At 49.6% G+C, this 12,323-nt stretch overlaps 1 protein-coding gene across 1 annotated transcript in view; it reads right to left on the reverse strand.

The window, feature by feature from the left end:
• Positions 1 to 12,323, reverse strand: part of ERGIC3 (ERGIC and golgi 3) — an 834,442-nt gene that overhangs the window by 591,762 nt on the left and 230,357 nt on the right. Inside the window, exon 6 of the mRNA XM_069652225.1 lies at positions 1,894 to 2,059. Within this exon, the coding sequence (XP_069508326.1) occupies positions 1,894 to 2,059 (166 nt within the window). The remainder of the gene's footprint in view (positions 1 to 1,893; positions 2,060 to 12,323) is intronic.

Genomic DNA, 12,323 nt, shown 5'->3' on the forward strand with positions numbered 1-12,323 from the left:
CATTAGGGGTCTTCTCATCTTTCCCCTTTTGCCTTTTTGCAGGTTGCTTTGGGTCAGTTATGCTTGTATCAGCCATTGTAGAACAGGGAATCAGTTTAGGTGCAGGTGCTAAGCCTTCAGGCAGCCATCCCTGGAGCTGGAAGGGACCCACTAAGATTCTCATTTAAACCCTTATTTTCTCTTGTATTCATTGTTCTTCCCTGTTGATTGGGCTGATGGCCACTTGTCTTTTTCCTCTTCGTTCTATCTATAATTCGGCTATTCGCTTACTTTTTGATTTATCTTCTCGCTCTTCTATTTCTACGGCTCTTTCTTTGGCTGCTATCATGTCCTTTGTCTCGTCTTCTCTTTCGCTTCCTCTCTATTGTTTTCAAATATCTACACAGGCTTGCTCCTCCTTATCTTGCTTCTTTTGTTTTCTTCTATGTTCTAGCCAGATCTCTTCGATCTGAATCCACTTATTGACTGGTTGTTCCCAAACCCCACTGTGCATCATCCCATTTCAGCTCTCTTTTGGCCCCCCAATTCATTGGAATTCTCTTCCTCTTCTAATTCGTTCTTCTCCTAGTTATTCTCTCTGCCGTACTCGTCTCAAAATCCTGTTCCTCTTCCTCATGACTTACATTTTCATCCATGATTGTAACATTGTTATTTACATTTTTGTAATGGCACTTTGTCAAAAGCGCGATATAAATCACAATAGATGAAAATGATATGAAACTCCTGTTAAGAAGAAAAGTAACCTTACAAAGTTTGAGATGGTGAGGATGGTAATGGTAAAGCGCCAGGCAGTGTGGCACTAGAAGTACCTCAATCCTCTTCTGATGGAGAACTTGGAATAGCAACATAACAGAACAGGCAGCTGAGAAACTGGACATCAGGATTAAAAAGAAAGCGATGGAGAAAATTTCATAAATGTATTTTATATGGAGCACTTTTCTTGATTCTCTGTTACAAACACTTGATTTGATGCCTTCTTGACGTGGATGCCAAAGGGTTGATCGAAGATGCTGTATATAATACCTTTTCATTTATTTATAACCATGTAAGAGGTTGTGTAGTAACTGGGAGAAGGTTTAGGGGTTTCTTGTCCCGCAATGAACTAGATAAAAATGTACTACTTTGTCTGCTGCTATGCATTGCATGGTTGTTAATTATTACGGAGACACTCAATAAATATGCTGTGTTTGGAACAATATTTTAATAAAATGTTTGGGGTGTGTGGGAACACCCTAGACACTTCACAGGGCCAGCCCCTAAAAAGGTAAGTGGTAACCTATGGGAGCTGCCTACATCATTGGATGTAATCTGGGGAAATCAAACACTAATATGCATAAAGATCAAGGGCAGACACTTTCTTTGTTTGGAACAAGTCTGTGGAAACAAAACAAACCTCACTCACACATTAATGGAAGATCAGTAGGTATCAAAGGCACAATGCATCCACCACTCCTTTAGTAACGTGAAACATTCGCTTTTTCAATTGGTCTCATTTTGTCTTAACTAATGGCAGGTATTTGTTCTTATGCTTTTGGCTTTTAAGTAACCAGAAGACCCTCCCAGTCATAAGGTAGCTACATAAATTAAAATCAATAACTGGCATCATTTGTAGCAGGTGTCCTTGGAGAAGCCTAGAGTGTTGTTAGCAGATTTGGGCTACGAGACTGCAACCAACGCTACCACATTTTTCTCGGTTATCGCAATCAATTCAGCTACATGTCAAGAACAGTGTTAACTCGAGCACAAAAAGAGAAAAATAAAAACATTCCATGGGGTTACTTTGCTAAACTCCTTCTGCAAAACATTTTTTAAGTCATGCTAAAAACTGAAAAGGACTTCTGGGGTGATTTAGAAGAGACAACACTGGATCTTGTGAGGAATAGAACATTTTACCTTGTTGACTTCAAGAAATCCATACACTTTACAGCCCTCATTTTTCTGTTCTTGCATTTTCTGACTGAAGCCCTCTCTTTTACACTGCTCGATTGCATCCGGGTTCTTAAAGGCCCAGCCTTTCCGTCTGTAGGCCTCACGCACATCATCACAGACATTACAGCATCTAGAAGAAAAAAAAGGATGCTCAATCAGCAATTTTAGCTTGACAGAGCAACAAGAGAAAATGTGCTTGGCGCTGCCAACTCTTTCTTACAGATCAAATCAAGCCATTATCCTACAGGAGGCACTTGGTTTTGCAACTTTGTACCTTGTAAGAGGTTCACCTTATTTTGCCTACTTATTCGGCATCTGAATTCTGAATGGTCTCAACTTTTCATTTTACCCAGTTTACGTTAGCAGCAGCCCCAGATTGAATTTTGTGTCCAATTTATTATTTTTTTATTTACTTGTTTATAATCACATTAGCAATTTTTACAAGAATCTTGAACATTCCTTAGGAGCTAACAGATTACAGCAGAGGAGGAGACAGAAGAAAAAAGAAGATGAAGAAGAAGAAGCCGAAGAAGAAGCCGAAGAAAGGAGAAAAGAGCAAAGAAAATGTAGCGAAGACAGTCAAAAATAGTTGGGATAATCAAAGGCCAAGGGTGCACAAAAACAACAACAAGATACCTTTAAAGTTCAAAGCGGGGGGGGGGGGGAAGAAGATTCCACAGAGCCCCCTCTCATACGGTTAGAGTCAGATCCCGTCCGATTCGTTCAGCCTGGTCTCGTGCTGGCAGCATAATAAGTGCGTCAGTTTGTGCATTAATTTTGTGAAAAGCACCTTGCTAAACTTTTTCTGCAGCTATTGACCAGTTTGTCTTTTCCCCTGACATCAGTCTATTCCACCATTTGGATTCTTCTTCTCCTTGATGTCCCACAAAGTCGGTGCATAGGCTGTTCATGTAAGTAGCCTGTATATCTCTCATCTCCGAACAATGCATTAGGAGATGTCTTACCGTTTCAGGTTGTTTGGACTCGCCACAGAGTCTGCATTCTTTGATGGCCATTTTTAATCTGATAGCCTGAATTTCGCGTGTTGCCAGAAGGTTGAAGCATGCTCTCATATAGGTTATCCTTAGTTGTTTGTCTGGAAACTTTATGCAGTATCGCAGTGGTGTCTTCAGTCTGTTAAAGGTCGGCGGGAGGTGTTTTGTAAGTTTGTTAGACTGTGCTTTCTCAAGAGTATTAATCCAATCTTGGGCTTCTATTTTGGATTTTACTCTTACTGGGTTTGCTTGCAGATCTTCTTCTGTACATGCAATCTCCACCAGCTTAGTTTGTCTACCCAAACATTTAGAGTAGTCAGATGGCGGTTTGATATTTCTCTCGCGATGATCTTGTAAATCAGCAGAGAATCAGGTGATGAGGTGCTTCTGAGGAGTTACTGTCGCTTCTAGAGAAAGCAAATCTAACTCTCGCCTGATAAGGTTCAATACCAATCTAAACATATGTCTAGCTATCACACCTAGGCACCATTGTTCTCCAATCAGTGGCAGGTATGTAAATCTCTGACAAGCAGGAAAAAAAGTATGAAATGCAAGAAAATTGTTATGAGAATCTGAAAGTTTCCTTTGCACTGTACTGTGTAAAAAGTTGTATCCCATGGAGAGGATTGGCTAGTAGAGGTACCCTTTCAGTATATGACATGCATTACTTACCGTAATAGCATTTCTGAAGATTGTATCTGCTTAGATTCACATGCATTGCATATAGTCCAACATCTAGTGGTAATCGCAGAGTGTTGCATCTTTCTATCGAGGATCAAAAGGGGACATCGACATGGCTGTGACTGTAACACTATCCCCAATGTGACGTTTAGTGTACCCAAAATCCCTCACGCGCCGAGGTTCATGGCTCGAGGTCCCTCCGATTGTGTTTTTTCTGCCATGAGGGAGCCTTATGACCAGCGTGAGTGAGTACAGAAAGAGAAGGTGTAAGATGTCTATGTTCCTTCTACTCCATGAGGGGAGGCGCATGTGAATTCAAGCAGATACAATCATCAGAAAAGCTATTCCGGCAAGTAATGCATGTCTTCGGATGCTTGTTTATCTGCTTAGAATCACATGCTGTGCATAGACTAGCGGACAGTACTCAGAGATGGTGGTGGGATGTGTGAAGGAACAGTAGCAAAGAGATGTTTTAGCACCGCTTATCCCACCTGAGAATCAGACCTAGAATGTGTATCTAAGCAATAGTGTTGTGTAAAGGTGTGTACAGAACTCCAAGTTGCTGCTTTACATATGGACTCAAGAGGAACATTTGCAATGAATACTATGGTAGCCCCTGTGCCCAGATTAAAGTGTGCTCTAGGCATGAAGGGCAGATCTCTCTTTGCAAGTGTAGCACAATGTGATGCAGTTCTCCATCCACTTTGAAATAGCTGATTTAGAAAAATCACTGCTCTCCTCACATCTAGTGCATGGAGGCTTCTTTCTGCCACGTTAGTGGGGTTCTGGAAAAAGGTGGGCAGTATAGACTGGTTCACATGGAACCTTGAAATAAATGTAGGCACAAATCGAGGGTGAGTGCACAGGAGCACCTCATCTTTGTGAATTGTGACGAATGGCTCTTGAACCGAAAGTGCTTACAGTTCACTAACTCTCTTTATTGATGTGATAGCCACCAAGAAGTAGGGGAGTGCTTTAAGGCTAGCCTTATTCATATGTTCAAAGGGAGGCCACATTAGTCTAGCAAGTACAACGTTCAGGTCCCATCTGGGAGGGGGTTGTAAACAGGGGGGATGAATTCTCTTTACGCCCTCCATAAAAGCCTTTATCACTGGAATTTTTCACCACAAGACTTTCTTCTGGGACGTGGTGTATGGTGAAAATGCAGCTAAGTGGCCTTTTAGGGAATTGAAAACTAGGCCTGAATCTAGCAGGTGATTTAGGTACAGAACAATATGTGTAGGTGTGCATTCAATTAGATTGATGCTCTTGCCATTGCACCAGATGACAATACGCTTCCATTTGTTGGAGTAGCAGTTTCTGGTGTTGGGTCTTCGTGCTTCCCCAAGTATGTTCATACATCTCAGAGGGAGTTGGAGGTGCCCAAACTCTATGACCTCAGGAGCCAGGCCACTAAGTTGAGAGTTTTAGGGCATGGATGAAGTGTTTCCTCCCTGTCCTGCGACAGCATGTTGTAGGGGCACGGCAGCTTCCTGGGAGGAGAGACTGACATTGCCATGAAATGGGAGAACCAAAGTTGGTGGGCCCACATCGGGCCACCAGAATCATCGTGACTGGCTCTTGGTGCATCTTATGCACTATCTTGTTGCGCAGGGGAGTTGTGGGGTAAAGGAGGGAGTGCAGACACATTTCCCTGACCAGGTTATCCAGACACTGTTCCCCTTGGAGCGGTTCTGTGGGTACCTGGAGGCATAATCTGGGCATTGTGCGTTCTCCAGAGTTGCGAATAGGTTGATCACTGGGAAGCCCCAGTCTGTGAAGATGTTGAAAACAATGTCTGCGTGTAATTGCCAATCTTACTCTACAGGTAATGTGAAGTCTCTGCTGAGAACATCCGCCAAAAGATTGCGTTATTGGGTTTTTGAGCCCATTTCCATATGTTCTGTAACAGTTTGGATAGCCCTGGAGAGTGAGTGCCCTCTTGTTGGTTTAGGTAATACATGGCCATGCTACTGTCCATGAGGACTAGGACTGTCTTCCCTTGGAGGTGTGTTTGGAATTCCTTCAAAGCCTTGAACACTGCTAGCAGTACCAACAGGTTTTTGTGGTTGGATGCTACCACTAGGGACCACATGCCGTGTGCCGTCTGGTGAAGGTGAGCCCCCACCGCCCCCACACCGTCAGAGATGAGTCTGTGGTGAGAGGAACAAGTTACTTTCTTACCTGGTAACGTTCTTTCGATGGGATGGTCCGATGACGTATTCCATATCTATGACATGTAATCACCACAGCTGTGCTGCTTCGGAAACTTTTTTCGGCGTCTGCGTCCTGCGTCGATGACGTCGATGCGCCGTCGTCGAGGGCCTCCTCCGACGTCCGACGTCATCCGATGTGATAAGTAGGACGCACGACGCCCGTAGCCTCAGTTGTAGTTTTTTCCCCCAGAACGTGTGACACTAGTCAACTGCCAGTCAGACACAAAGCCTTGCGGAACGTAAGCTGGAATCGCAAAAGAAATTCTGCAGCGGGGAAGGCAGGGCGGGAGCGATATGGAATACGTCGTCGGACCATCCCATCGAAAGAACGTTACCAGGTAAGAAAGTAACTTATTCTTCGAGGGGATTGGGTCCTCCGACGTATTCCATATCTATGACAGACTCCCAAAGCAGTACCAGAGCAAGGAGGAGGGAAAGAATTTAGAATCAAGATTTAGAATAGCCAATCAAATAGCAGAGCAAAGGACCGCCTTGCCAAAGGCCAGATCCTGTGCTCGGATGGAATCGAGGGAGTAGTGACGTACAAATGTATGTACCGAAGCCCAGGTGGCTGCATCACAGATGTTGCGAATAGGAACACCCCTCTGCAGGGCAGTAGACGCAGCCATACCCCTGGTAGAATGGGCCCGCAAGCCAGCCGGTGGGTCCTTACCCGCCAAGCGGTAGCACTCCGAGATGGCCAAAATAATCCAGCGAGACAAAGTCTGTTTCGTCACAGCTTGCCCCAAACGCTTACCAGCGTAACCAATAAAGAGTTGATCGTCCACTCTGACCCGGGACATGCGTGAAACATAAAAGCTTAAAGCTCTCCTAGGATCAAGCCTATGGAGCCTCTCCTCTTCCTTACCAGGATGCGGAGGAGGATAGAATGCCGGAAGAACAACCTTCTGGGCCAAATGAAATTCCGTCACTACCTTCGGAAGAAAAGAAGGACGAACTCTAAGGACAACCCTGTCCTTGTGAAATACAGTGAAGGGAGGCTTAACTGAAAGTGCCTGTAACTCACTCACTCTGCGAGCGGAAGTAACTGCAACTAAAAACACAGTTTTCAGAGTTAACAGTCTCAAAGGGCAAGAATGTAAAGGCTCAAACGGAGCACCCATAAGAAACTTAAGAACAAGGTTTAAATCCCAACCGGGCACCAGGAAAGGTGACGGAGGGAACACATTAGTGAGCCCTTTCAGAAACTGTGAAATCAAAGGGATTTTAAAGTAAGAACACTCTTCAGACGAGCGCTTAAAGATGGACAGCGCCGCCAGGTAACCTTTAACGGTACCCACTTGCAAGCCCCTGTGGGCCAAAGAAAGTAAAAAGGACAGACCATGGGAATGTCACATGCAAAAGGATCCACATTCTGAACTCTGCACCAGTCGCAGAACTTACGCCAACGGCAACGGTACAGAGACTTCGTTGCTGGCCTTCGGGCCGAAAGCAACACCTCCATCACGTCCTCAGGGAGGTCCCAATCCTTATACCTCAACCTTTCAGAAGCCAAGCGTGAAGGTTGAGGGATCTGACCTCTGGATGGAGAACCTGACCCCACTCCCGTGAGAGCAGATCGTCTCGGTAGGGAAGACGAAGTGGAGGGCAGATGGATAAGTCGAGAAGGTCCGGGTACCACGTCCTCCGAGCCCACGCCGGGGCAATGAGGATCATCCGGGAACCGAACTTCCGTAACCTCCGCAGCACTTGCGGGATGACGGGGACTGGAGGAAACGCGTACAGCAGCGGGAATGACCACTCCACCACGAATGCGTCTCCTAAGGCTCCTTTTGGAGGAAATTCCCGCGAGCAAAACCTTTCGCACTTCCGGTTGACACTGGAGGCGAAGAGATCCACTTGAGGGGTCCCCCAAAGGGCGAAGATCTCCAGGAGAATCTCCTGAGCCACCTCCCACTCGTGAGAGATTGCGCTCTGCCTGCTCAGAGCATCCGCCGTCACGTTCTCGTCTCCGGCCAGATGAACTGCCGAGATCGAAACTTCCTGCTGGATGGCCCAGAACTCAAGCTGCATCGCCTCCCTGCACAGAGGAAGGGACCCTGCCCCCCCCTTTTTGTTGAGGTAGTGCATGGCCACTGTATTGTCCGTCAGGATCAGGACACTCTTTCCTCGCACAGTCGGCAGAAAAGCCTTCAGGGCTAGCCTGATGGCCCTCAGCTCCAAAAGATTGATATGGAGTCTGGACTCCGACGGAGACCAACGACCGCTGACTGTCAGCCCGTTGGCATGAGCTCCCCATCCCGTGAGGGATGCATCCGTCACGATCGTCACCTCCGGCCAGGGAAGCCAAAATGGAGCCCCCTTCATCAAGTTGCCTTCGACGGCCCACCACAGAAGATCCCGGGCGACCGAGGGCGGCACCTAAACCGGGTCCGACATCCTGCCGGAGGACTGCGACCATTGCGTCTTGAGTGCCCACTGCAAAGATCTCATCCGCAGGCGAGCCTCTGGCACCAGAAGAATGCAGGATGCCATGAGGCCGAGTAACCTCAAGAACTCGAACGCAGGGAGCGTCTGGGCATGCTGAAACTTGTGCACCATCTGCTGAATGTGAAGAGCCCTCACCTGGGGAGGAAAACACTGCCCCAGGGAAGTGTTGAGCACCGCTCCGATGTACTGGAGCCGCTGTGTTGGCGTCAAATGGGACTTCTTTAAATTGAGGGAGAAGCCCAGCCTGTGAAGGGAGCGGCAGGTGACGGACAGATGATCCAGGACTTGCTCGGGAGAGCCCCCCCTGATCAACCAATCGTCCAGGTAGGGGTAGACGTGAATCCCCCCATGCCTGAGATGCGCTGCCACCACCACCATGAGCTTGGTGAAAACCCTCGGGGCGGAGGTCAATCCGAACGGCAGGACCCGAAACTGAAAGTGCGAGTCGCCAACCGCGAACCTCAGGTACTTCCTGTGCTTGGGATGGATCGGCACATGGAAGTAAGCATCCTTGAGGTCGAGTGACACCAACCAGTCCTGAAGCTGAAGGGCCTGGAGGACTTGAGAGAGAGTAACCATCTTGAACTTGTCCTTCCTGAGGAGTTTGTTCAAACCGCGCAAGTCCATGATGGGTCTCAATCCCCCGTCTTTCTTCGAAATCAAAAAATAAGGGGAATACCATCCCTTGTTCCTCTCCGCTACAGGCACCAGTTCTATGGCGCCTTTCTCCAGCAGGGCTTGAATTTCCTGCGCAAGGAGCGGATCCGGACTCTGCAAAGAGAGGTTCCCCGGTGGATTGTCGCGAGGCCTGTGCCGAAAAGGAAGACAGTAGCCGTGGGTTATGATCTCCAGAACCCACACATCTGAAGTAATGGCTTGCCACTCTACAAGATGCTGCGCCAGCCTTCCCCCAACCGGCGAACCATGGGACATGGCCTCACGACTGAGCGGGAGCGGCTGCGGCGTTACCTGAGGGCAAAGAGGCAACTGCCCGAGCGGCCTTGGCACCACGGGTACCCTGTCGTCCACCTCTGGTACCCCTGCGATGGCCTCTGACTGCCAGCTCCTCTCGCTTTACTGAAGGATGAGTAATAGCGAAAGGAACCACCCCTCCACTGCTGTCCCCTAGGACGAAAAGGCGGAGGTTGGCGAACTGCAGCACCCAATGACTTCGCTGCAGCTTTTGAGGTCTGCAACCTCTCAAGGCTCTCGTCAGCCTTGCTGCCAAAAAGGTGTTCACCGTCAAAGGGCATGTTGAGGAGCCGGGACTGCACATCAGGAGCAAACCCCGACTTCCGCAACCACGCAAACCTGCGTATCACGGTGCTCGCCGCCATGGACCTACTGACGCATTCAGCTAAATCCAAACCCGACTGAACGGACTCACACATGGCATCCTTACCATCCTGGACCATAGCAAGGAAACCATCCCGTTCGTCCCCTTCGGGAATATGTTCAGCCGCCAACGCAACACAGTTCCACAGAGTGTGTGTGAAACAAGACAAGGCACAAATGGAGTTGGCCGCCTGAAGCGCCATACCACCAGAAGAAAACACTTTCTTCGCCCAGCCATCAAAACGTTGGTCGTCCCTATCCGGAAGGATGGTAGGGTACGACGCCTGCTTTGCCGGGGCCGTGGCCGCCTGCACCACCAGACTCTCCGGAGTGGGGTGCCTGGTCAAGTAGCAGGGGTCGCTACTGGCTGGACGGTATTTTCGCGACAAGGATCTGCCCACCGCCGGGAGACTCTCCGGAGCAGTCCAAGCCGCCGCCACCCTTCTCTGTAAAGCCATATGGAACGGCAGTACCGGGTCAGTTGGGGGGACCAACATCAAGGATGTCCGTCAGATCATCCTGCACAAACTCCCCTGGGGGAGCAGACCATCCCAAGTACTCAGCAACCCTAGCCATAAGGCGCCGGTACGAAGAATCGGCATGAGAGCCAGGCTCAGGCCTACAAAACTCCACCTCCGGAGAGGTGTCCAGTCCACTGGCATCATGCAGGGACTGTCTCAAATCGTCAAACTGACTATGGCCCGAGACAATTTCATCTGGAACCAGACTAGGAACCAGGCCATCAGAATCCTCATCCGCCTCTGAAATATAGTCCAGGTGGCGAAAAGAAGGCACCCGAGAGTGCTTGCGCTTAACCAGAGCCTTCCTAGGGGGTTCTCCCGTGCCACGGGGTACCTCCGACACGAAAGGCGTTGATGGCGTCGAGCGAATCGGCGCCGGGAGAACCGGCATCGGCGCCGAGGAAATCGGCGTCGACGTCAGACGCAGCGCCTCCAGCATCGGCGGCGTCGACACAGCCCTCGAGGCCGGAGCCCCGAGCGTGTCCCTCGACGACCCGAGCGTCGACGGCCTCGACGACTTCCTCGAGGCCGGAGCCTCGAGAAAGCCTGTCGACGCCCTCGACGCCTCAGACGTCGATGTCTTCCTCGAAGACTTCACAGGTGCACACGGTCTCGAACGCGTCGAGGACCGGGACCTGGAACGGGTACGGCGAGAACGAGTCTCCTTGTCCGGACGGGACCTCTCCCGTGACTCGTGCCGACCACTCATGCGAGCGGTGTCTCTCGACCTCACACGACCGACCCCACTCGGGGGCGCGGACGGCGTAGTACCCTGCGACTCAAGAATCGCCAGCATTTTCTTCCCGAAGGAAGCCCATTCCTCTGGCGTCGCACGGCTGGTGGGGTAAGCGACGTGCCGGGCAGAGTCCTCCGAGGAGGACCTGGAAGACGACCGGTGTCGGCGCTTCCGAGAACGCCTCGAAGAGGCTGAGGAGTGGCGAGACCTACTCCTAGAAGGAGACCCACGAGACTTCCGACGATGACGCGGAGAGTCACCCCTCGAATCATCCGTCGAAAGCCCTGCAGACTTCGACTTCCTGGGCTTGGACACCCGACCTACCGACAATTTCTTCTTACGTTCTCGTAAGGCTTTGGACGTGAGCGACTGACAGTCGATACAGTCATCCGTGTCGTGGGCCTCCCCGAGGCACCAGAGGCAGGCGTCGTGCGAGTCCGTCACCGACATCTTGGACCCACACTCCCCGCACTTCTTGAAACCCGGACGCGGGGTCGAAGACTAAGTAGAAGACATCTTCAAAGGATTTACACAAAACGAACAGGTTCGAAGAACCGAGAAGAACAGAACTCCAAAGAGTCGAGGCGTGAACCGAGAATCACGAAGCAACACGTTCGCGGAAAAAATGGAACTGAGGCTACGGGCGTCGTGCGTCCTACTTATCACATCGGATGACGTCGGATGTCGGAGGAGGCCCTCGACGACGGCGCATCGACGTCATCGACGCAGGACGCAGAAAAAAGTTTCCGAAGCAGCACAGCTGTGGTGATTACATGTCATAGATATGGAATACGTCGGAGGACCCAAACCCCTCGAATGGCTTTTGCTGCGGGGTGGTGAAGGTCTTCCCATGCGCAAGGGTTTCCCTTGACCACTACTGCAGTGACTGAATGAGGGCTGCTGAGACAACCACTAGATCGTCCCATTGTCCACTGGCCTGACACCATTGGCTTCAGAACCACTCATGCATGCGGAGCATGCGCAGGCATGCGTGTGGAACTAGGTAGATGCAGGAGGCCATCATCCTTAACAGTTGCATGGCCTTGCGTATGGTCACCTCGCAATTGGCTACATAGTGAGGGATCTGGAACAGCATGTTCTGAAACCTCTCGTTGGAGGGAAAGACGAGACAGTCTTTGGTCCGAATTAGAGCCCCCAGAAATTGTTTGAATTGGCTGGGGTCGAGGCTGGATGTTTTCTTGATCGAGAACCCTAGACTGAAGAGGAATTATACCGTCTTCTGGGTATTTGTTAGGCATGTTGCTTACCTTACCAGGGATGGACTGCTACGACTGCCAGTACCTACGTGAACATCTGTGGTAATGAGGCAATGCCGAAGGGAGGGACCTTGAACTGATAGTGCTTGTCCTCTATTATGAACCTTAGGTACTTTCTGTGCGCTGGCAACATTGAAATATGAAAGTATGCCTCTTCTATATGCAATGTTGCCATGTAGTCC

Source organism: Ambystoma mexicanum, chromosome 3p, assembly GCF_040938575.1.
Source record: "Ambystoma mexicanum isolate Mex_15411 chromosome 3p, UKY_AmexF1_1, whole genome shotgun sequence".
In the NCBI taxonomy this organism is placed as follows: domain Eukaryota; kingdom Metazoa; phylum Chordata; class Amphibia; order Caudata; family Ambystomatidae; genus Ambystoma; species Ambystoma mexicanum.